Raw genomic sequence first — 26,452 nt, forward strand, 5'->3', positions numbered from 1 at the left:
TTACGATGACGGACGATGTTAATTTGTCATTTGTGTCACAAACAACAACAAAAAAAAACAAGATTGACAAATCCCCAAATGTGACGGCGCGAACTTAGCTGCGCTCTCTCCTTTGGCCAGCAGAGGGAGTCCTGGCGCCTCTAAACTTCCGACGCAAATCTACGAAGAAGGGTCGCGTCAGGGCGGATACAATAACGTCAAATTCAAATCAAGTCAAACTACTCACCACTTGGAAACGCTTGACAGCCATCTTGGAGGGCCTGCGCCTTTCAGGAGAAATCTTTGCGCTTGCCTTTGTCAAAGAGTCGATTGCGCCAAAATTTCAATCCATTCATTGCAACATTATCAAGCAGCAATACTTAAGTATGACGTGCTTTTCAAATAAAGACTTTCTCTAAAGTACGAGATCAAAATTCTGAAAGTGTGAACATTGTCTTTTGAAACTTAAAAAAAAAAAATACAAGGAAATTACTCAAAGAACGCATGATGCATTTCAGACTTGGTTTAGCCATGTCATTTTTTTGGATGTATGCATTTTTCAGTATTTTAGTTGTAATTCTAACTTTGTATTCAGTTTATTTGGAAAACGGCAATTTCATCGCTAGCCCGGCCTCATTTCAACCCTTGCGGCATTTCTCAAACAGCACCGAAAGAAGACGCCGGGGAGCTGAAATCTCACCCGGACGCCGACGACGCATTCGGTCCCGAACAAAACAAGGGGGACGCGGATCAAGTACAAAACCTTGTTTTTAATTTTCTATGATCAAAACTGCAAAACATCTAGAAAAATATACAACAAATGTCCACGACGTTTGAAAACGGGAACATAAAAGAAACGGAATATTCACATTTCCCCCATTACTGATAAAAGAGCATTGGTTGGTTTACGCGGCGCTATATATCCGTGTTGTATACGTATTTGCAATTTACGGTGATGCTTGCTTGTTTTCTTCGTCTTCGTCCGTTTGCTTTCCTTTTTCAAACGTCGCCGCAGTAACCCGAGTCGTTGGACAGCTGCGAGTTGGAGCTGCGGTTGGACGAGGAGTTCCAGATGTCCAGGTTCATGTGCGGCCCGAACGGGTTGAAGTTGGAGAAGGGGACGCCGCCGCCGCCGGGGGCGGGGGCGGGGCCCGGCGCCTCGCGGGCGAAAGGCGAGCGCGGCGGCGTGACGGGCGACATGGGCGCCGAGCGCTCGTGCTGCTGCTGCTGCTGGTGGTGCTGATAGGGGGCGCTCTGCGGCGTCCAGATGGAGCCGAACAGGCTGGACATGGGCGACAGGCTGCGCGTGCCTGAGAAGAAGGGCTGCGCCGCCGCCAGAGCGTCAAAATCCCCTCGCCATCACGCTACCGCGAACTTAGCCGCGCTCCGTTTCTCTCTCCGTGCGGAAAATGTTTTTCCGGGGAAAATGCGGGCCGCGACCTCGTGAATTAGCGGCTAGCGCAGCTTAGCCCGCCAGGCCACGCCGTTTGCTTTCGCGGCGCAAAATCGGGGGCCGACTCGGGCTTTTTGATGTGCGATAAACGGAAAAAATGGAGTAGGCTGAAATATGGCATAGAAACGCGGCCACTTTCAATACGCCGTCCCTCCCGAATGCTTGCAAACTGGAGGTTGCGCGCTACACCCTTTCGGTGGCAAATATAGCCAATTCACAACATTGGAAGCATTTTCTTTTTTGGACATATTCAACACCCCGTGTTTTATCACGCCTTTCCCCCGATTTTCGGATGAATCCTTTCAACGGCAATTCGCCAACGGGGTGCAATTAAAAAAAAAAAGGGTTGGCACCCCGAAACCACCGGGTGGTGCTAGCGGCCAACTTATGACCTTTGCAAGCCTTCCATTGATCGTCTTAGCCTGGACTCCCATCGTGCAAAAGTCATAATACTCTGAGTATGACATCATTAATCTTATTCTAATTTCACAACTGTATAATGATACAGCATAGTTACTTTTGCTATTATCGCATTAAAAAAGAAGGATGCGAGGGAAAATTCTTGGACTTAACTGAAATCAAGCAAGCAATTATTTATAGTTTACATTTTTTTAGCGATGGACAAAAACTGTTTCCGTTTGAAGATTTTGTTGTGACTTTAGGCAGTCCCGCGCGAGGTCCTCGAGGATCGTAAATGCGACACCGACATCAGTAAATTTGTTTCCGTGTTGAAAATTTATACAACTGGAAAAACGTCATCGACGAGTTGAACGGGGAAAAAAAGGCACTCTGCGATATTGCCCTTTATGAAAGGATGCAGTGATAATTCGACGGAACGAAACGTTAAGGACTGAAGCGGTTTGAGCGTGGCGCGCGCGTTCATAGCGCTGCTCCTGATGCGCACGCATTGGCCACTAGGGGCAGTACAATAATGTGGCCGCTTACCTTGGTGCCCACGCAGGCGGCCGAGTCCCAAGTGGAGGGCGATTCCGGGGCGTGTTGCTCGCTCCAGCCGACCTGAGTGGCGGGGGGGACGCCGTGGCACTCCTGCTGGGGAAATCCCGCCGGGAAGGCCGCGTTTCCTGCGGACGAGCGCGCGCGCGCGCGCGCAACTTGAATGACAACGGCGCTCATTGGCGCGGAACGCGAACAAGGGTCCAACCTATGAAGTTGCCTTCCTCGCTGTAGGCGTACGGATTACTGCTCTGGTGGTTGCCGCTTCTCCATGCGAACCTTGGGGGAGGGGGGAGGGGGGGGGGGGGGGTCATCAATGATGTCACATTTACTCATACTCCCAAATATTTGCGTATGCCATATTTTTTCCATGCATTTTTTGCTATTAATGTCAAGAAACTATTATTTTTGTATTTTCCATCAAAAACGTGAATGACTTTGATTTCTTAAGTTAGTCTTCATTTTGCATTTTTCATCTGTTTGTGAACAGAAAATGACAACAGTATCATAAAATGTCCTCTTCGCAGTTTTGCATTCTTCATCTAATATTTTGCACGACTTTCTATTATTCTTCACGTATTCCCCAATTTTGATCTAATGTTGGCGTATTTGTAATCAAATTCACCACAAAATGATAGAACTAAAAACTAAATCAAAAGTCATTCAAAAACAGGCTGTGTCCCTTTTCAATGTTGCCTATTTCAAACTATGTTTCTCATATCATTTTGTATCGCTTTTCTATCCAAAACTATTTTTGCCTTCCTCCCGACGTCCTTCGACGTCAGCGGCGCTCAAAGGGTTCGTGTTTGCGTCGTACCCGTTATACGGCCTGTGCGAGGTCGCCTGCGGGATGAAGGTCAGCGCTTCGGCGGCGGTGGCGTTGTACCGGAACTCGTTGGTGAGCGGGACCGAGGGCGCCGACCACGTCTCCTGGGGCAGGAAGTGACCCGTCAGATCTGCGGGCGGGGAGGAGAAAAAAACAAAGTCACGGAGAAAAGATTTGCGGCCCCCGAGATGGGGATTTTTTTTGCGGCTCGCAGTTACCCATGTTTCGCTCCACCCCTGCGGTGACGGCGGCAAAGCTCGGCGCAAAAGTGGACACGGGCGGGTCGGAACTTTGGCGCCGCTCTTTGCGATACGCGCTGCCGGGCGTCAACACACCATTCGCGGTTACGTAACGAAAAATGGTTAGCCGTTTCCGCTGTCGGTCGGGAAATAATTACTTGAGGGGTTTGCAATTGCCATTCGCCGGCTGGTGTGCGTCTCGCTCGGCTGTGTGCATGCTATACTGCGTGGGATCCCCTGGGCCAAAAAAACAAACGACAAAAAAACAAATGGTCACAAAACAGTGTGATTTGAATTCATTTGGACTCAAAACAAATATAAAGCATCGTTATAAAAAATATGATGCTAACGATTGGCATCTATAGCTGTTTGAAAAGAAATGGAGCAACAAAAAAGGTATATATAAAAAGACTACTTCAATAATCAAATCAAATCAAAATTCCGTTTCATGTGACTAATGCGGAGTACTGCCTCCTGGTGGTGGGTACCGAAAAGGGAGCGGCTCAATTTTTAGGATCGTAGCATTAAATGATGCTGCACAAAATGTTGAATTCAGAGGTTTCAAACATACGGCCCATGGGCCGTTTTTGGCATGTGAATGGGTTCAATCCGGCCCGCCAGATGATTTTGTAGTGTTAAGTATAAAAATGAACATTTTTTTTTTTTAATAAAGGAAAATCTTAAATGTTTTATGATTAGGAGTATTAATAATAATTTTTTTTAAATAAATGAAAATCTTAAATGTGAGTAATATTAATGAAGTTGCGCTGTTTTGGACTGTATTAAATAAGAATAATAAATCTGAAGTCGTATAGATGCAATTTCTTGAAGTACATTCATAAAAACAGAAAGAGAATATATAAAAAAAAAATGCAACTAATTTCATCTAATGTTCTGGGAAGATTATATGATGAGATATAGATATTATTTTTCAACCCCAATTTAGCCTAATTGTTGGATTCATGTCTGGATTTTGTAATCCTTGTACGTCATTGGGATAGAATGAGTGACTGTATGTGTCATGATTTTTTTTTTTTTTTTTTTAATGTGTCACAAGTACAGGCAAGTGCACGGAGCAAGCGTGTGTGTGTGTGTGTGCGTGTGTGTGCGCGTACTTTTTCTGGATGAGGTAGCGCAGGCGTGCCTGGCATCCTTGTCGCCCTCCAGGCTGCTGGCGCTGCTCCAGCTGCCCCAACTCCCCCGGCTGGCCCGCACGCTTCCGGACGAGCTGCCCGAGTCCGAGCCGGACTCGCACGCGCGCCGCTCGGCCGCGCATTTTCTCCGGGCGCGGGCGGGACACGCGCCGGCTGGAATCCAAAGCGAACGGCCGCTTGAAAATAGGAACGCGCGACCCGGGTTGAAATTTGAGGCTTTGCTCACAGTTTTGTCTGACGACGTTGTCGGCGCGCGGCGCGGGCTTGGGCGCTTCCGGCGCCGGAGCGTCGTAGCAGCGGTTCTTGCTGCGGGAAGCCGCCGGGTCGCGCTCCGCCGCGCTCCAGTCGGGCTCGCGCTCCCTCTCCGGAAGCAGCAGAGCTTTCTGCTCCGGAGCGCTAGAAGCGCGTGCGGGGTTACCATAAAGAACGTTCGTAACAAAAAGAAGGTACAAAAAGCAGGCAGGTCCTACCTTGAGACACTTTCCATCTTGCGGCGACTTTTCTTTCCCTTATTATTATTATTACTAATACTACTACTACTACTATTACTACTGCTGCCGCCCGCATCCGCAGTTGACGCCTTTTTCTTGGGCCCTTTGCCATCTTCCCTTAGCTGCGAAAAAAAAAAAACAGCAAGATTGGAACTGCATCCCAAATGACCAATTCACCATTTTTGTTTATTTACCACAAATGTTCATTGTAGTAGATATGTATTTTTTGCCCCCCCCCTTACTAAAATGTGCATTCTGCCATTGCTTAAGTTCTAACGTACACCTACATTTCTCTAAAATCCTGAAAGTTCTTGCCTGTTAAGGACTCGAAAATAGAAAAACGTGTGGGCAATAAAAGCTGTTTTTTGCCTGTTTAAGTTTGATAATAACTTATAATACACACCGCATATTTATTTGTATCTATCGTATCGTTTTAAAAATCGATTTCTGATACATTTGTGTTATACGTATTTAATGTATTTCATAGTTGTTTTAATACTCGGCTATTTTACTGTAACATATGTGGATACAAACGTGAAAGTTGTTTGAACTGAATTAAATACATATCGTAGAACAAACACGTTTGTATTGCGGTATTTAAAAATGTTCCCCAAGACTATGAGCATGAATGCATTACGCAAAAAGTGTTGCCTCCGCCAATGAGAAAAACCTACTGTAGTTCAAGATGAAGTTAAACATGAAGTGACCTGTAACTCGGCGCCCGGCACCACGGCGGCTTCATAGCGTCCGGCGTGACTGAGCTCCACGGGTTTGCACAGCAACAACCCCGGCCTCGGTCCGGGACTTAGCGTGACGTTTTGCGGGAAGCCGGGAGGAATTTCCATGGGAAACATAACGGCCGCCGGCACGCCGTCTTCGGCTTTAAAGTCAGCCGGCGGCTTTTTAGCCATCTCGCTGACGAAGGCCGCTTGGTTGTTGTTGTTGTTGGCGCCGCAGACGTCGGGGTCCGGCGTCGGGGGCGCCAGTTCCTCTTGATCTTCGTCCATGGTCGCAGAAGGCGAGGCGGCGGCGCTGGGCTTGTAGTTGCTGTAGTAGAGGGACACTTTGTGTTTCTTTTGGGGTTGCGACTGGGCGCCGGAGGAGCTTTTCTTGGACGACTGAGGGCGCTGAGCGGGCTTGTTGGACAGCGCCGGGGAACCGCGCCCCTTTCCTTTGTCCGAAGTGTGGCAGGTGTCCACGTAGCTCTTGCAATTGCCCTTGGGTTTACTTCAAACAGACGGAAAAGGCAAACCCGAAGTATGTTCAGACTATATGAAGAGAGAGCGAGGGGGAAAAAAAAAAAAAAAAGCATACTTGACGCCATTGGGTGTGATGTTGTTGACAGGGCCGTTGTTCCGAGACAAGTTTGAGTTGTGGTTGCTCCGGACGGGGGGCATGGAGAACTCACTGAGGATATACTGCGCCTGATGGAAGGCCATCAAGCACACGCCGAACAAGGAGAAGCTGGAAAAATTGGAAAAAAACACTAGGAGAACACTAGGAGATACAGTCGTAGGGTACTTTCAATATCTCAAAAGATATAGACCAAAAACCAACGTCCACTACAGTGGACAAAATTGAATAGGCAAGGTCTAAAGAGGCTCTTTTCAACGTATTTCATTGTGTTCCGTTTTGTCTATTGAAGAGAGCAATACAGTAAAGTACGAGAATTTCCCCATAATGGCGCCGCTACAAGAAATGCTAGATGCTAAAGCTAGCATCAATGTAACTTGGGCCCTCGAGTGTTCCGGGTACTTACCAGGTGAAGATGAGCGTGACCACCCAGAAGGATTCCTCCCAGCTGGGGCCCGGCACCACCTGGGCGCACAGCGGCAACATGTGGTGGGGCAGCGTCACGTTGAGGGTGAAGGGGAAGGCGGTGCCGCGTGACGTCACCAGCACCAGGTCGCGGATCACCCAGGATGATGTGAAGTCTGGCGTAAACCTACACACGCGCACACAAAAAAAAAGATCTTACCGAGCCCTACTCCAAAGCAAAGTAAAAAACGGGAGAGGAACGGCCGCGCGACTTACGCTACTGTAATCTCCGAGGTGCCGTTGCGATCCAGGCTGAAGGAGCGACACTGCAGCACCTCGAAGCCGAAGCCCTGACACTTGTAGCCGTTGACGTTCATGGACGTGACGGTGAGCGGCAGCTCGCCGGCGTTCTCCACCTTGAAGCTTTTGCGGATGGCGAAAAGCGGCTTGTTGGTGCCACGCAGCCCGGCTAGAGAAGCCATTCGACACGTTATTTCCCATTTGCGTCATCAAGATGAATCAGACCGAAGTCCTCACCGTCCCTGCACTCCATCAGTGTGGACTGAGGAACGTTGAAGCGCAGGGAGGCCCCCGGGCCGGGCAGCTTTCCTCCGACCCTCAGCAGCTCTTTGGCTCCGTGGCCCTTCACCGTAACCATGTCAAACACGGTCAGGTTGTTTCTGAAAGTGCACACAAACGCACGCGGAGATCTTTCATCTGTCTTTTTTCTGGCTCGTCTGCCGGAATACTGCGAAATCAATGACGATGCGCAACCAAATAAAACATTAAAATGTGCGCGATGTGTAATGTACCTGATGATGAGGATGGTGGTGGCGGGTTTGTGTTCGGATGGCGTAAACACGACGGCGACCTCCCGGGATTCCCACGGCTGGAGCAACAGGCGCAGGACCCCCTCGCCCCTCAGGGACTCTGCATGCTCAATGGCCTTAAAAAAATAAAACACACACAGAATGTTGTTGTGGAATCTACTGAAGGCAATAAAGTGAGTTTTTTGTTGTTGTTTTTTTAAATCACCATGGGGGAAGCGTTCAATAGAGAAAATTCCGCAGTGCTGATGTTGACCGCCAGGGGGCTTATGTTAAACCTGAAAAAAAAAAAGGCCCAATAAATGTTGTTGAATGAAAGGATGAAAAAAATATATAAATGTTCCTCCATTGTACCATTTGGTGAGAAGGTCCAGAGCACCAAGTGGGGAAGGATACAGGGAAAGAATCTGGATTTCCACAGAAACCACAGATGAGGAAGGGTTCTTCAGCAGCAAAGTTTTCACCTTCAAACATACAGAAACCCGTTTAAACTACGGAACATTGTTTCACAAAGATTACGGGGTTGACGGCTCACCTTGCTCTCATTAATGGGCGTGGCACCAAAATCCAGAGGCGAGGATGTCTCCATGGAGAGTCTGGGCCACCTGGGAACACGTACACAATAGTTAATGAAGCATGACGAAAGGATTACAATCGCATGAGAGGAGAACGGCTTGTTGCACTAAACGGTACCCCAATGGTGGGTACGCCGACAGGAGCAAGAAATGTTTGGAATAGTCATTATTTTAATGTACGGATCCAGTCAACAGTTTGTAATCGGGGTGAATGTGGCCACAAAAGTCACTTGAAAAAAATGAATAAAAACATGACCAGCAGGGAATTACTACAATCAAAACAAGCCACATTTCAGTCAAATCGTGACGTCACAACTTTTGCTCGTTTTCCAGACTGACCTGCAAAGCAGCTTGTCTTTGTGGTTCTGCCACCTGGAGAAGAGTTCGCCGGCCAGCTTGCTGTCCACCGTCCAAGACGAGCGCGAGAAGTCCGGGAGGAGCGTGCGCTGCCACTCCGAGCGAGCTGGACAGGGGCGGGACGACATTTCAATTTATTTGCGGCTATGTAGCCTGACTAAAAAAAAAAAAAAATCCATTTAAAGTTGGCTGGTAGTGAACAGGTTCAAGAGTTCTTTCAACATCTCACCTGCTTCAGACAACTTGAGCGGGCACAGTCGTCCGCACTCTTGCTCAGACTCAAACGCCAAGTCTCCCTGCTGAGATTGCGGACAACAAATATAGATTTTTTTTCCCCCCGGTTTACAGTTAAATTTTCAATCATATCTCAATTTTGTTCAGCCCTTCTCAGTACGTAGCCGCGACGTTAGGCTAAGCTGTGGCCCCCTATTTCGAGGTTGTGGGTTCGACCCCGAGCTATTGTGGCCATGATGAAGTGTCTTTGATGAGGACACTCGAAGCCCATTTGCTCCTGATGTCGCACCATCAGTAGGTTTAAGGGGTATTGATAGTGTGAAGTGCTTTAGGTAGAAAAAGGGCTATACAAGTGAAAGATCATTAACCATTGTGTTTGATAAAGATCACAAGGCAAAAGACAATTAAAAAAAAAAGAGAGAGAGCTTTGTTTAATACCGGAGCGATACCAGTAATAGGCCTCAACTGTAGGGCCGAGGAAAAAAGTCGACCAAGTCCGGTATGTAGATTTAAAAAGAGGTTGGCTAAAAATAGTCACCTCGGGGTAATGGCGACGAGGGAAAGACACACCCCAAAAAACAGGGAATACCACAAGTTTGGGATAATTTCCAATTGATAAAAATAGTGACAAAAAAAAGTCATGTCCAATTTTTCAAAAAAAATTTAAAAAATGAGAAAAAGCCTACCACGGCAGTACTATGGGGGGGGGGGGGGGGGGGGAGACCAACTTAAAATAACATCAGATAAACTTAAATCAATCTCTAATCTACCTTGGCAGGCTCGGCATGAAAGTAGAGGGGGACGCGCACGGTTGTGCCCAATTGGGCGTGCAGGTCAAGCGTGAAGGCGTGGCTGGCCGGAAACGCCCCGTTGAAAAGCCGCAGGGACAACACGGGCCAGCAGCCCTGCGGCACCACCAGCGGGCTGTGGAAGTTCGTCACCTGGTGGGCAGAGGGTGACAGACAAGGCGCCGTTAAATGACACCGAGCCACAAAAGCTTGCTGAAGTAGCAGTCGTACCGCCATCGGCCTTTTCAGCTTGTGAGAGAGGCCGGCGCTCATCACGGTGAGCGGCAGCGGGAACGGGTTGCTCAGCCACAGTTCCGCCCGATCGCCCGTTTTTTGTTTCACTTGAAAAAGGCCGGACAGGTCGTCCGTGCTCCACCTGCGGACGTCAATTTGAAAAATTTCCGCAAACTGGAATACGTTCTCTTATTTGTCAAATGTTAACCTGTGTGTGATATGGAATCCAGCCAGGTAGTGGGTCATCTGGTGGCCCCGAACCTTTAAACTGATACGACTAACGCATTTGCTCCCGCGGCCCGGCGAAGAACCTAGAATCGGGCGCAAAAAAACAGGATGATATATCGTGAGTGGGAAAAAAAGAGAGCGCGCTGACTTTCTGAAAAGCTGACCTCTGCAGGTGAGGGTGGCCACTTCCGTAAAATTTTTCGCTTCTGATCGCAGAAGAACTCGATTGATTTCCAGAGCGGCGTCCAATTTGGACAGCAAATGCATGTCCTGGGTGGATTCAAAACACAGCGTCATACATACGTTTCAATTAAGCCCAAAGGGCAAATGACTCACCTTTATGTGGAGCCTTTTGCTTCCGGAATTTTGCATATAAACTCCTATTTTTGGTTCCCCCGCTGCAGATATAAGACAGCAGGGAAAAAATGCATTCAAACAAATTTGTTATGAAATCAATATTCCCGTTCAAACAGCCTGCGAACGCACACACTTGAATGAGGAGATAGGGCCAAGATTAAAGCCGAGGGCCAAAACAAAAACATTGATAACGAAACTGAGATAAAAGTTTTTATTAAAACCCAAATATACCTGTATGTATAGCATATAGGCATACAATCCCGCATTGGATATATAAAATGTTTAAATATCTTACTAAAATAATGTGGTAAATGTTCCAATGAATAAAACTGTAATTAAAAATATTGTATATCACAAATATTTACAAGATTAAAGTCAGTACGGTATTTTAGTACAATTAAGCGTTCCCTCGGTTATCGCTGGGGTTCTTTACGTTCGATTTTCATTTATTACACATGCTTTTTTTTAATGTATTCTAGTGTATGGCTTTGTTTAGATTTTTTTTTTCATTTATTAGATGTACTTCAAGGGGGTATAACCCCTCACCATACACTTATCAGGCGAGCTTTAAGATTTTCCCAATTTTTCCCAATTTTAACACTCTGAGTTCAAATCTTTATAGAAGGTAGGCAAAAAAATGCACAAAAAAAGGGAATACTATGAAATGTAATTTTCATCATGAAACCAACACAAATGAATGTTGCAACTCAAATGATCCCATTAGGATTACCACGGCAATATTTCCGACACAGCTTTGATGCCGGATACCCTTATTGACGCATTGAAAAAAATAAAGTGTATTGACAATACGCAAGCTTAAGAGTAGCAAGAGACAGCTCATGAAATCAGTCATATCAAATCAATCAGAGAAAACAAACAATCCCCAAAAATCAAATCAATAAAAGCACTCATTACAACAAGTAAGAATAGTTTGAGAATAACATGTTTCGTTTTGTTTTGTTTTTTTCGGCACAAGAGCGCGGCACCCACCTCCTGCGGCCTGTCCGGCTGCGGGGACCATAAGCAGCAACAGGATATGCTCAATGACGTACGGCTTGAGCTTGTCCAGGTCGGCGGGCTGCTCGCCTCGTGCGGACAGGTCCATCTGCAGGCTGAGGCGCTCCTCGCTCTGGAGGCAGGAACCCTTAACGCAGACGGAATGAAGAAATCCATCGATCAATAAATAAAACATCCAGGCCAGTCAGGGGTTGGCGAGGATTGGCAAGCGCAAGCGTAGCAGCAACCTGTGAATTGATGAAAAAATTCTTGGGGAGGCTGCACTCCAGCAGTAGACCCAGTATGGTGATGTTGGACACATCTTCCTGCGGGAGGCAATAAATACTCATGTTAATGTGGAGTATTTCTGCAAACACGGGCTATTGTACTTTGCCCGGATCTCAATTAGTCAATGATAGGAACATTTATTGTCAATTCCCCAAATATGAGAATTTGACCCTAAAATTTAGGGTGCGTCCTATATTTGAGGAATTACGGTGTTAGAAATTACTGAAACGCTTTTAATACCAGCACAAATCCACAAATCCGATATCTTCCCAAGTAAAGGTGTCAACAATCAATTCATCGCCAATAAAATCCATTATCATTTAAATAATCAAAGGAAAATAGAATAGTTAGTACTACGACTACACTACGACTTACTATAATAGATGAATCGAAAAATCTTTGAAATGAATAGGCCGGATCTCAGGAGGGTATAAAACGTCTGTGCTTTCTAAATCCAAATATATGAAAAAATCATCAAACACAGTTGGCCTAGAACAGCGTTCATCTTTTATCTTGACCGATTCTTAATTGTTGCATAAGATTGATAGACGATGACGACGATAAGGACTTTGTCAACCCGGAGGAGTCGTCGCGCATTACGGCCTTCTTTTACAAGTGGAAGCAGAAACGCGGAGCGACGGGGTTAAGAGCGACTCTGCCGGGCCACTTCCTCTTGCGTGGGCTACGTCTTGACTTTCACATCTCTCCAACACACGCACACTTTCACTCCCTAAAAACACACGAGCGCACACACGCACGCGCAAGGGTAATCATAGCTACATTGGAGCCTACGATAGGTTCAAAAAGTTCTTGTGCAATCTGGGCTGCGTTGTGTCATCTAAGTCACTGTCTTTACTTTTTCCCCTTTTTAGTTTTTTCATCACAAAAGCCCATTCGTGTAGAGAAAACGTCTGTGTTTTAGGAAAGCCGCCGCTTTTAACGTGGATGAACGCCTACCTGAGTTTGGGTCAACTTGATGCTCTGAATGTGAGGGAACACCAGATGACCGTCCTTTCGTTTGACAGACTTTAACGAGCCCTGGTGGACACCGACGCCAAAGACCTTGAAGAAGAAAAAAAAAAAAAAAGTTTGGTAACTAGAATAGAATACAATAGAACAGAATGCCTTTATTGCCATTGGACAGCAGGTATACAACAAAATTGGGAGCGCTACTTCGATTGGTGCGTATTAAATAAATACGAACAATAAATAGACCAGAAACAATAGTTTACCGGAGTGCAATCGTTATTGATATTTTCGGTGTCTTCTTGTTTTTTTGTTGTTGTTCAGAGCATGTTAGTTACACACACATGAAAATTGATGCCAACAAAGAAAATTATGATGGCCGCTAGGTAAAAGACAACAGGTGCTTTTAGCTCTAGCGTTGCAAAATCTAAAACAAACTAGATTAGACTGCAATTCATTAAGTTGCGTTTGCTTCTTGACGTCTAAAAACTGAAGCAAGTTGGCTAAGATGATCTAGAGTTTTAAAGTCTAAGGTTCAGCAAAGATTTTTTAACAAGCGATACCCTCGGTTGTACAAGTTTGATTCTTCAGGCAGACGTACGTTAGCTCGGGATGCTAACTGTTATATTCTGTGTTGTAAACATGGCTTCATTGCACCTATAAATGACTCTAACCTCTCAATATTTGCAGCTATATTTTAGTGAGATAAAGGCGCATTGCAAAAAAACTGCTACTTTTTTTTTTTTTTTTAAGGCTTTGGCCTTGTGGTTTTTCAACAAGGCCGCACTCTTGAACAAATACTAATCAAACTGTCCGAACCAGTTTGAGTGGATCTCCTAGCCTTATTCATTTACTATAGTACAACGTAATTAAAATCCAGCAGAACTACTCCGTCAACAGACAGATATGAAAAAGTCAATATTAGTATTTAGTGTAGTCGGGCATTTCAAAGTGTATTTGCAGCTTGATCAAACTAATTTGTCAGTGTAATTCATCTTTTGTGATGGCTGTCCAACACTGCTGTGAATGCAAAACTTATAGAGCTGTAAAAAAAAGTAGTTAAGTTTATTATTTTTATCATTTAATTTGATGCCAAAATGATTACATGTACAACGAATACCTTTAAAACCTCATTTATCCCCACTTGCTGTTCGAGTGACATTCGCACGTCACGCGCTGGAGGCTTGACTAACAGCCAATCACTGCTCAAGGGCAATTTTGATGTCGCTTTCGGGTGCCAGGCAGCGGCAAAACGACCGCCCCCTAAGTTTGATCAAATTGAGGGGATTTTGCTGCATAATACATATTCCACAAAAACAAAATTCATCCAATAGCCGTTAAATTCATGGGAGTACTGTAAAGACATTTTTTGGGATTGACAAGCCCTTCTTCTTTTCAAAATATTATTATTATATTGTATATATTTTATATGCTTTAAATATATATATATATATTTTTTTTTTAATTAACCCATCTATCTGTCACATATTTAAAAATAGTAATCATATTAATAAAACACACACACACACAAATCCACTGACCTGATATGAAAGCAGCCCATGGGCCGACGTATTTATAAATAACGTGTTTTCTACATTGCCCTCCTCGGATGGGAGGAAAATTAGTTTAAAAGATGTTTTCCCTCTGGGTGGGATCACCTGGAACAAATGACAACATCAAAACAAATGTCATTTCAAGCGGCCGGGGGAAGGCGGAGCCGACACGATATCGCGCACGGGCTTACTCTTCTGTGGAAGGAAGGTATGTGAAAGTGCCTGCTTGACGTAAACATGGACAGCAACGTCACAGGATCCTCCGGGCTGGGGTTGTGTACATGTATGGTTTCGGCTCTCGGCAGTCCCAGCTGCCTGCGGGGGGAAAAAAAAAAAAAAAAAAAAAAAAAAAGCCCATAGATGCTGCTTGACATGTCAGTCAGTATAGGCAACAAATAGCATGTTCGCTAACAGTTGAGTCCAAAGTTCATAACTTTGGACAGCATGCAAGAAAAACGCCAGCGCCAGTTGTCATATTGCAGGATGGAGAAATGAAAGTAGTGCTGCCATTGGTGATGGCATGACTCCTCCTTGTGACCGAGTCAGCTCCTTAGGGTTATGGCCTGTAAGAGCTGGCTCGTGTTTGTGTTGTTTTGCTTCCCTCATCAGGCGTTTTTGATGATCTAATTTCGGTTCGTTCCAAGCGGTGTTACAATAGGCTGTGTAATTACTAATCCAGTGGCCTTTTTCGCCGCTCGGGTGGGCGCGGGACGGGAGATGTTTTTTTTACGCGCTAAGGTTGAATGCTGAGTAAATGACGACCTCGGATCCAGGATTATTGTTTGTGATGTTTCCAGTTTATTTCCTATTTATACTGTTTCCATAATGCTGGAGCTTGGGATGAATACCGATGAGTAAAAATCTAGAGTAAAGCGGAGTGGAACGGTGCAAAATGAAGGGTATTATGTGTAGTATTGAGCGTCCGGAGAGTAGAGTTTAGCGATGCCGTCAAAGCGAGCGTTTGTGTTAGCGTTGTGTGGTAGCCTTCTGCGGCGGCGTTGTGTAGCAGTAAAAACCGTATAGTCTCCCCGTCACCCACCACCGTGCTGCCCACACACCTGTCCTCAAATACGCTCCTAATAACCTCTTCAAAACCTACCCCGCCACCCACTGACCACTTATGTAATAATCACACAATATAAACAATGGCTCCTACAGGCTGATTTCATCACATGACTCTTCCAGCCCACGGGGCAGTGAAGACGTCAAGTGAACAACACACTAGTTTCCGTGTTTACGGCCGCGTGTGTCATTTACGTTACTTACTGATTTCCAAACTTTAATATCGCTGGCTGGAAATGCAAGGGCCTCCCGTTCTCCACGTTAAATACAGAGGAGCTGTTGGAGAGCAGGAACAACATAAACACACAAAACATTAAAGAAAAACAAAAAATACCTGACGAGATGGGCGACATACAGGAGGGTTACACACATTATGACCGCACATAAAAAAAATTAAAGTATATATATAAAAAAAAAGAAAATCTCATATCCCTTGTATTTCATAAAATATGTTTTACCTGAGTTTTAAACATAAAATGGGTGAACTCATTTGACTAGCAACTCAACGGGTTAAAAAAAAAAAAAAAAAAGCCAACGAGGACATCCCTGCGCCTCATTGAAAATGAGGTGACGTTGGACAGTTTCGTGGGAAGGCCAGAAATAAACGAAACGTAATCCTGGGAAGCGCCGGCGCGGCCGCGCTTCTGCGGGGATCTCATTTGCGAGAGGGTTTGCGATATCATGCGCTAATGAGATGCGGGAAACGGCAGCTGATTTGTGCACCGGTGTGTGTGTATAAAACTGGGTCAAACTTAGTTGACGGACGCAGCTGCTGAACCCCCCCCCCCCCCCCCCCCAAAAAAAAAAACATTAAGTAAAATCGACTGAACAATTTCAACACTACTCTGGCTTGAATAAGGACACAAGCTTGAATGATTCTTTAGGCCAGAGGTGTCCAAACTATGGCCCGAGGGCCATTTGCAGCCCACCATCCACATTTTGGTGGCCTGCAGCATATGCTAAAATTGCATTTTGACATGCCCCCCAATGCTATTTTAAAAAAAGTAATAATAAGGTTTGATGTCACACACCGTTGAGTGTGGAAAAAAAAAAAAACCTCAACACATTAAATATAAAGCCGTAAAGTGGCAGTTTTTGAAAGCAACTAAATAACAGATACTGTATAATTGCTTGCTTTATTGATTTTTACCCGTTTACCATTTCATCTTTGCGAGCTATTTCAAATTGTTAGCGCATTTGTTAGCTATTCCAAATTGTAATCTGATTTATTTTAACCAGGTTTACTGCATTTATTTCAGCTTAACATAACATCGTTATTTGCTGTCATTTTATTTTAGCTAACATTTCAAGGCCCGGTCTAATCTAAAGGTCTAATTTGTTTTATGGTACCTAATAAAGTGTGCAGAAAATTCTAGACGTGATTTTAACTTTCATTAGCTTGGAATGACTAGTCACTTGACTAGACTTAGTTTAGTCTTTGTTGGTTTATTGTTCTATTCTTATAAGCAAGTTTAGATTCCTGAGCTTAGTAATAATTAGTTCGGAGAAGGCCACTTCTTGGTCTTTGTTTATTGGCAAAAGTTCAGGCCAAGATTTGCGCGATACCCTTTGACGCAATTTCATGTAATATTATCTTTAGCTTAGCTTGATGACTTCAACACTTTAACGCTTCCCAAAAATCGCTTTAGTGCCGCGCTAAACCGAATCGGCGCGCAGCTGTCAGCCAAATCAAAGGTGAAATCAAGACGCGCGAGCCAAGCTGCGCTAACCGAACGCAGGATATCAAGCCTGTAATTGGAGAGCGTCTGCTCCAGCGACGCTCGTTCGCTCCGCTCTTTATAGCGCAAACAAAACAATTGCAGGAAACAAAGCGGAATATCATAAAAAGTGCTTTATAGCCAACAGGTGGCCATTATATTCCTCCGCTGGGACGAGCCTGTTAAAAAGTGCAGCTGAGATCCTTGCCATCGATTTTATTTCTTTTTTAACCAGCACGCTGTCAAAGTAACTTTCAGCGTCTTTATTCAAAATGTTCAAAACAAGTCTGTGCTGCGGATTCTTCGCTGCTGAAAAAACATAATATTGACGTTCCACTTCCTTGAAAGGGAAAAAAAAAAATTGGCATTTAAATGTGTTTTTAAGATGTTTGGGCAGGCATTAGATTCCCTCACTGTATTGAAAAAAAAGAAACCTATGGGATAATTAAGTGTTGGCTCTAAAGTTTTTAAAGGTTAACAGACGGGTGAAGCGCAACATTGTTTTATCTTTTATAAAAACAAATGCATTGTTTGATTGCCAGGAAATGGCAGCGCTTTGGCTGAGCGAGCTAGCCTAGCCCATCATAATTATGGGAAAAAAAAAAACCCTCGGCGATCTGTTTGATTTATTATTTATTGATGCTTTTTCCTTATCACGTTTTTTTCTTTTTTGTTTTTTCATTACACAGTGTATGTTTTATTTCATTTACAGAATAATTCCTCGATTTACAATATATTCTTTTGTTTATTCTATTTAACTTTTCATTTATAATTAGGTGCAGTTGTTTATTGATAAAGTCCTTTTTTGTTTGTCAAATGTTTTTCATTCATATTTTGTCACTACACTGCGTTATTTTCCCCATTCACAGTATTTTCCCCTCTTTTTTTCATTTACTAGACATTTCAATGCAGCAACATATCTCGCCATACAGTTCATAATTTTTCTCAAAAAGGCGTTTCTCTCATCTTAGACATTTTTTTTCTTCTGTTTTCTCCACTATCTTTGGAAATGAGCCACTTTGAATTCCAACTGGCCCCCCGGGGGGTGGGGGTTTACAGAGTTAGCACAAAGGTAACTATAACACTCGGCGAAGCCCACAGCAAAGGATGAGCAGGCTTATGGAAAGGAATATGGTCAGCTGGATTTTGCTGATCTCGCGAGTAACGAACGCTAACGCATAGCATGAACCGAGCGCAGCTGCACACTTCCTTCGCCGGCGCTTCCTTAAAAGAGACCGAGCGGCCCAAACATGGTTAGAAACGCACGCGGGGGCGAGCGGGGCGGGGGGAAGCGTGGATATCCCCCGTTTGAAACGGCCAGCCAAAGAACCGCCGTCTGGGCGGATAATGAAAGTAAAAGCGGCGACGCTAATCAGTAGTCGAGGCGAATACTATTAACGGCGCAGAGGCGTGAGAGGATGGCGGCATCGGAGCGGGTTCGGGTTCGAGACGGAAAAGGGAGACTTAACTGCTCTCCGTTGATATGACCGAGAAATAAATACAATATTTCTGGTCATCGTTCGGTAAATTTCATGATGCTATATGCAACGTGGCCCAAAAATGAATGATTACAATTTGATGTCCAAAATGTTCAGAAATAACATACAGCGGCACTCCTACTTATGAAATTCAATCGTTCCAGGAGTAATTTTGTGACGTGAATCTTTCATGAGTTGAGCTGCTTTTTACAGGTAAATAGCCTGATCCGTTCAAGCCCCCAAAAATGCTCCTATAGCTTTTAAATGAATATTATTAAATGATAAAAAAAGCATCAAAAACGGTAACAAATACATATTAGAATTACATTAGTGCGTGATCATCAAAATATATCATGTAAAGAATAAAAAGAATTGAGACGGTGCAGGTGTGTTGGTGATGAGTGCACTTTTTTAGGATGTTTAATTTGTACGTTTTTTATTTTACATTACCAGCGATCCGGGAATCATTTACAAGTCCACAGGAGCAATACTATTTATTTTTTGGATAATTTTGAGCATGTAAGCTTACTTAAGTTGGGGTCATGCGAAGTGCAGCCCAAAGTCATATGTCACATTTGTGGTTTCATGGGAATATGTACAATATAAGCCGTAGTTAATGTCGACATTACGTTTATTAGTTCTACGGCGTACATTGTTGGTGGGAAGTGTGGATGAAACGTGTAAAGATGAAAATTGGAAGACCGCAGTGAACACCGTTGCAAAAAACTTTAGTCTCGTTTGTGGGCGAGCCCGCATATTAATAAATGACAAAAATGCATCACAAACTGCAACAAATACGGGAGACATGACGGGTTGTGATAACGTGTTACATTACAGCCATGTTGGCGCGAGCGCTGGTGTATCGTGTCTCATGTTCTAATCCAACAACGTCGCCTTTCGTAGCTTGAATTTTCTCTCGATACAATATTTTATCGCCGAGGCGTTTCGTTAGTTTAATTTCTCATAACGAGAGGCTCTCGTAAGTAGATGGACCACTGTATGAAGATTTCAACTCAGTTGTAATACAAAAGTTTATATTTGGGATATCATCATAGGTTGGAGAGGAAGCCTTTAAATGTAGCTGCCAGCCATTCTTACGCAAGATCACCTTGAACGCAACACGCGCTAACACCAGAGCGTGTGTTTATGTGCTGCTGTTTTGGTTAGCAACACGGCTTGAGTATTTACTGTGAGCAGAGAGTGGCAAGGGTTGTGTCCACCGCTGTGCTACAAAAATAACCTGTTATGTTTGGCGCTATTTGATCCCCCCCCTCCTTTGGATCTAAGTCACATTAAGTCAATGTTTGCCATGACCTCAACGGGGAAGGGGGGGGATACTACCTACTCTCTGGAAGAGGTTAGCATGAAGGCAAGTGCTAAGTCACGCGCGGGCACAAAGGCCACATTTGGTTTTGAAAAAGAACAGATGGCCAACAACATTTGGATATTAACTCATTATACAAAAAAGAAAATTGTAATTAATTGTAATTTTTTTTGATAACAAACAAAATATAAAGAAAAAATACAATACAAACTAAACGGATTAAAGTCATTTTCTCCCCAATAATGTGATAAACAAATTGAAAAATTTGCAACGATAACTCATTTCTATGTTCTATTTCATAATTTCAAATTGAATCCATACTTTCACACAATATAAATAAAACACATGTAATTCAGTTTATTCAACTAATATTTATAACTGAATTAAAACATATCAATGACATTTTAAGAAGGGATGAACAAACGGGATAGATATCTGACTTGACATAAGTGCGTATATGCTAACCAGGGGTGTCAACCATACGGTAGACGGGCCGGTTCTGGCCCGCAAACGGGTTTAATACGGCCCGCAAAACGATCTTGTAATGTAAAGTATAAAAAGGAATTAAGTTTTCATGCCAATCACATATTCCTGCCTATTCATTGAAGAGGGTCCATTTTTTATTTTTTCCAAATGAATAAATAAAGTTGACTTTATAACTATTTAAAAAAAAAAGCAAAAATACGGCGACAAATCTTACCGGGGCCTAACAAAAACACTCTGTGCCCACTGGCAACAAGTGACAGAGGCGCTAAGTGATGCCTCTCCAGCGGGCCGAGTGGCGAGCGGCCGATAACGCGGGCACGACAGAGGTCACGCGGCCCGGGAAGCGCGGAGGTCAATGAGCTGCTTGTCACCTCCCCGTGGCTAAAAATAAGACAGCCTGCGCCGTTGAGCAGGTTCGGTAAAACAAGAATGGCCTCAGAACTGCTTAAGGGTGGGATTAACCTTTGCCGGGCGCTTCTTTGATAGCGCTTGCAACTCATTAAATCCCAAACAGGTATTGATGTCTTTTCAGGCTCCACAAATCCAAACACGGGGTATTTACAGTATTTATGTACGTTTTAGTTTTTTTTGCAACAGCCATGCATTTGCCTATTATAACACATGTATTGTTCTATTTTTAATTCTATTATTATATTTTTTACACATTACATATTCCAGTAAATATATATATTATAAATAATATGATATCATCTTTGTTTGTTCATTACTAATTATTTAATTACTACTATTTTTAATATTGTGTATTTTTTACACAAATATGGGGCTCTATTAAAGGAATAGTTCAATTATTGATTGAAAGAATGTCTGTACGGTAAAAACGTATAAATACGTCTTTGGGATTGAATGAGTTGAGCGTATTATACCCTTCTCATATATTAGGATAATTTCCCTCTAATTTGCGACGCAGCAGTTTCAAGAGTTTAGATGTGTGTATCAAGCACAAATTGGGGGTTGGGTAAACACTTTAGGTTTAGGGTATCAAATCTGGGTTTGCGGATGTCAAATTAAATGGTAAATGAATGGCCTTTCGCTTTTCTTCCTTGGGTACTCAAAGCGCTTTGCACTAACTGGTCATTTACGGACTGCTGACGCGGCACCGGGAGCAAATGGGGATTCGGCGTCTTGCTCGAGGACATTTGGACACGGTCTTGATGGCGGGGGATCGAACCCGCAGCCTCTCAGCTGGGAGGCGACCACTCTACCACCGAGCCATCCCGCCCCAAAGCGTGACCTTAAAACCGATGCACGTACCATTCCGGGATTTTTGTTGTACCACGAACCCCGTGCGTGAGAAAATCCACAAGATGCCCCTTTGGGATACATTATGATGCTAAATACCACCACAAACTGTTGATATTTCCACTGGGGGGGGGGGGGGGGGGGGGGGTCTCCCTTTTACAGGAGGAACAGCTGGGAACGACAGACCTCCCCTCCGTTTTCTTTTAAGGAGTTCTAAAATTAGTCAGGAATTCTGTTCTGTGCCTCTCTCTCTTACCCACGTCCCCTTAACTCCCACCATAAGCCCCCCGCCTGTTTTCCCAACCAATATCAACATCAGCGTCTGAATACAAGGGAGGACCCGTTACAAAAAAAATAAACAAAACAAAGCTCACTACAGAATTGATGAAAAATGTTTAGAATATGCAAAAATTTTTTTAAAAAAGGCTGTTAAATGGGTGGGGTGGGGGGGTCAAATTGGAATCAATCACTCGCTTGTTTGGAAACTGGCCAGCCTCCCTTCTCCAAACATGACTCCAGGTTTTACCACCGGTCAAGGAAGAATTCAGACTTTGTTTACGCGGTGGCAATATTTTGTTTTTTCACGTTCAAAACACACTTTGATCTTACAATAGGTCAAATATGAACGAGGGACTTGTTTATCGGTTTCTTGGCAATGTCTCTCCTTTTCTGGCATAAACAAAAGAGTCTTACTATGGGTGACATTTGAACTAAAAACCTGTGAAGTGGTTTATTTAAAGACTTTTTTTTTTTTTTTTTAATAATAATCAAGAACCTGTTTTGACATTCCTTAGTGGAGAACCGGTCGGTTGCTCCCGTTTCATGTGACAGGATTTCTACAGATTTGATTGGACACATTTCACATCTGCGAGTTAGCTAGCTGCCACGTTTTCCTACCAAATGTGTGAATTGAACAAAGTGGTTGAAGCCTTGATTTTTGTAAAGCAACCTACCTGTCTTCGAGTGGAAGACCATCTTTTCTTGGCCCCTTTTCCACCTGTGAACAAGAGGGAAATGTTAGCATACATTTTTTTTTTTTTGCACGATGCGCACTATAAGGCGTACCATCAAGGAATGGCCTATTTTAAAGCTGTATTCATATAGAAGGCGCACCACATTGTAAGGTGCCTAGAATAGAAGCTACAGTAGTGGCCGGGATTGCGTTAGGCATGACACCAGATGGCGCTGCGCTAAAGGGGATAAGTTAGTCAAAATAATAGACAATCAGCAATGAAGAATACATATGATTTGTGGAAAGTACGATGTGAAGAACGAGAGAAAAAACAAAGGCTAAGCAAGCAAGATATCTTATTTTTCACAAGATTATCACTCTCCTCCTGACTAACAATTTCATTCAGTTTGTCAGACTGGATTAATCCAAAATATGAAAGTAGACAGCAGAGAAGAATGATTATGAAAGTTTCTGACCCGTTTTAAAATCAAATATTCAGGTGTATTCACATTGAAATAACACAATCAGAAATACTCCCACGATTATAACTTTTACACTCACATTACCTTTAAAATAAAAGCTTCAATAAATACCATTAAATGAGTTTCAGACCATTTTGCTAAACCCTCAGTCTGAGGGTAGAGTGACATGGTCTAAAATAAAATGTCTTTTTTACACGCGCTGATAAATATAACTGCATATTTATAGATGACAACAAGTAGTACAGTCATTCATGCATATTTTAAACCATTAAAAAGGACTTCCTTGATTACAAAACCTCTTTTGTGTCCTTGCATTATCCGGGTAAAAGCATTGAATCAAAATCGAATTGCCTTTCAGAAAAATACAGTTATTAAATGTTATATTCAGCATTATGCCTGAATATAACATTTAATAACTGTTTGTCACGTTGTCAGTAGATGTTTACATCTAGTGGGTGCATCAACGCAGGTCTATTTACACAAAGGCCCGGAGGTGGTGGTGAGGCCGGGACAAACCCCGCCCCCCCAATCCACGCCCCCTCAGGTATCATGACAGTCAGCTGGCGATCTCACTAGGAGTTATCTGTTAACGTGCTCTTACATAATCGCTCTTTCACTAGCGCAATTCATTGCTGCGGGGTGAGATTTCATGGGAAAACATATGGTGGTCACGCTCATTTTACAATGTTAATTAAAGTGGCGATTCAACAAAAAATGGTGATCGTTTAACCATTAAAATGTAATCGCATTTAAATAAAAAATTCAACTGAATTTATTTATTTATTTATTTTTTTGGGTACGGAATGTTTTATGCTCTCCCACTAGTCTTAATACAGTTTTCAGATGAATATTACATCTCTGGAATATGAAATAATCAGCAAAAGCCCGTGTTTTTATCCATCCCTGGGGGCGGCCATTTTGTCATTGGCAAGCGCCTGAAAATGACATCGCAATTGCTCGGGGCTCAGGTAAAAAACAATCAGGGCTCACTTGTTTTCTTAATTGTCATGTGACGTTTTCGCGCCGAGCCACAATTTATTATCTGAGTTACTGGCAACTGCGATGTCATTTTCAGTCAACAACAAGTGGCAAAATGGCTGCCCCTGAGATGAATAAAAACGGGTGGATTTTGCTGCCCGATTCATATTCCACAAACATGATATTAATCAGAATGCCGTCTTTAGACCGGGAGGGGTGCAAATAACTTATTGTCAAGAAAATTAAAGTTGACTTCCCCTTTAATGAACAAGAAATCATACCTTTAAAGGGCAAAATATTAGGAACAGCTCACAGGACAATGCAGTAAACACAATAATGAACACATGACAAAATTTATGTCTCTTTGTCACTGTTTATCAGCCAAACTAGAGTAGCGCATTCGTTTTGAGTTCAGTGTGATGGGGTCGCCTGCCTCCATGTGCAATTGCACCCCGAAAATGTGTGTGCAGACTGCGAGCCGCACAGTGTAGGTGGGCACTAGATTCAGTTTGCATGCCATAAATATGACATGCACATCATTTACAAATGCATAAAGTGCATGCAAAAGTGAAATTGCAATAATCGTCAAAAGTGCATGGACAAAGAGGGGGGGGGGGGGGCGTGCACATGTGCAGCCAAACAATGGATGTCACACACGTGCTCTAAAAGCGAGCCCTTCAAGGTGGAATAAAACAAATAAAAACATTTTTAAAAAGGAAGTGACATTTCCCCGCGCGCATAAATAAGCAGTCCTATTTACCTGCAGCGACACAAGCGTTTCTGCATCCTCCGGCTGCCAGACCTCGACCACGCTTGTGGACATTTGACTCATTGCTTTTGAATGGGCGAGAAAAAGAAGACAACAAAAATACGTGTGAGATGAGAATTTTACGCAGCAGCGTTCGCCGGATGCATCGGCGTGAAATCGATGCGACTAGGAATTCATAATAAGCACGTAAACAAAGCCAGAAGGGTGACATGACTTGGCATGGTTTTGACAAAGGCTCGCTAGCTAGCAGGAAGCGTTAGCATTGGTGGCTAACACAACTTAGTCACACAAACGAAGCGCTTTGGCTAATAAACTACGCCGGAGCGATTTGCTCTCCATAAGGCTTTAACGAGTCGGTGCGGGGAGTAAATGAAGAGATAAAATGGCTATTAGTGCGAAATTCGACAGTGCTGTCAATTGAACGTACGGCTAACTAGACGTTATGGTAGGAAAAAAAAAAAACACAAGTTTTTTGTTTGTTTTTTCCGAACCTTGTCTTTGAGCTCCTCCGTGCTGCACGCAGGGTAGGATTAAGTGCAATATTCCCAGTAGCACGTTGAGCCACGTCTTCCGGTGACAGTAGCTGCCCTGCTGGAAGTCCTGCGGCCCCGCCATGCCTGGTGTTTCGCCACACTGCCGCCGCCGCGCTCGTTCGCTCGCTCGGTAGGTGCTTCCGTCGTTCTCTCCGGCCACAGCAGCAACAGCAACAGCAGCGGCCGCCGCCTCCCCCCCTCCGCAGCAACTCCGCCCCTCCCTCCCTCATTCCGTCGAGTCCTGACACGCATGCGCACGCGAGACGACGTTGCCGACTTGTTAGCAACGTAGTAGGCAATAACTTCCGTTTTTAGCATATAGCTAGCTGTTTTCCATCCATCCACCCGTTTTCCATAACCGCTTAACTAGTCTAATTCTATACCACGACGTATCTTTGAATATCATTGCATGTCAAGAAGTCTTTTTCATTTTTTTGTACTATCGTTTCACATAACTGACAATCATTTTGCATCATTCCATAACTTTCAATTGTCACTCCATATCAGGTTTTCGCTCAAACGTTTCCACATGATTGTCAGAATATCATTCCACTTTTCAAACATACTGCATTTTACCAGCATTATCATATCACACCATTCCGTTTTTTTTTCTTCAATTTTCCACATCAATGAGTATTCTTCACCAGCGTTTCACATAATTGCCACTCATTTCACAACATTCCATAGCTTTCATATCATTCCATGTCAATAGTTTTTACAATCACATTTTCACCAATATTTCCACACCATTGTGTCACAATATCACTCCACTTATCAAGCGTAATGCATTTTACCACCACTGTCTTATCACATCACCCATTCCATGTCAATAGTTTCACCGACACATTTTCACCCAAATATTTCCACATCATGTCACAAAATTACTCTTTTCAAGTATATTGCATTTACCACCACTTTTATATCATCTGCATAATTTCACACATTCCATTCTTTCAACATTATTTCAACATATCACCCATTTTCACAAAAATATTCCCACATCATTGCATCACAACAGCTTTTAACATTTTTTTATATAATTTCACATCATTCCATATTATTCCACATTTTTTACTAACATTTTGCCTATTTTCACCAAAATGATTCCACATCATTCTATCACATTCCATATTGTACAAGTTTCAAACCTAAT

At 43.5% G+C, this 26,452-nt stretch overlaps 1 protein-coding gene across 2 annotated transcripts; it reads right to left on the minus strand.

The window, feature by feature from the left end:
- Positions 1–729: 729 nt before the first annotated feature.
- On the minus strand, positions 730–25,497 carry tmem131l (transmembrane 131 like). Of its 2 annotated transcripts, XM_088420226.1 has the most exons (34): positions 25,258–25,497; positions 24,758–24,831; positions 22,539–22,582; positions 15,524–15,595; positions 14,449–14,572; positions 14,246–14,362; positions 12,696–12,800; positions 11,699–11,776; positions 11,445–11,598; positions 10,434–10,495; positions 10,262–10,367; positions 10,078–10,180; positions 9,867–10,011; positions 9,618–9,788; positions 8,843–8,912; positions 8,596–8,719; positions 8,217–8,286; positions 8,036–8,145; positions 7,890–7,959; positions 7,667–7,800; positions 7,392–7,534; positions 7,131–7,323; positions 6,856–7,041; positions 6,411–6,560; positions 5,804–6,323; positions 5,076–5,218; positions 4,832–5,001; positions 4,567–4,758; positions 3,610–3,688; positions 3,431–3,528; positions 3,204–3,342; positions 2,595–2,665; positions 2,378–2,514; positions 730–1,302 (listed from the first exon to the last, which is right to left on the minus strand). In XM_088420226.1, the coding sequence occupies exons 1-34, from the start codon at positions 25,379–25,381 to the stop codon at positions 979–981; spliced, it is 4,602 nt and encodes a 1,533-aa protein (XP_088276352.1). In that variant the 5' UTR covers positions 25,382–25,497; the 3' UTR covers positions 730–978. The 2 variants fall into 2 exon arrangements, with proteins under 2 accessions (XP_088276352.1, XP_088276351.1); XM_088420225.1 differs by having other exon boundaries at positions 10,078–10,367.
- Positions 25,498–26,452: the final 955 nt, after the last annotated feature.

Source organism: Hippichthys cyanospilos, chromosome 7 (assembly GCF_059441005.1).
Source record: "Hippichthys cyanospilos isolate Australia breed blue-spotted pipefish chromosome 7, RoL_Hcya_1.0, whole genome shotgun sequence".
Classification (NCBI taxonomy): domain Eukaryota; kingdom Metazoa; phylum Chordata; class Actinopteri; order Syngnathiformes; family Syngnathidae; genus Hippichthys; species Hippichthys cyanospilos.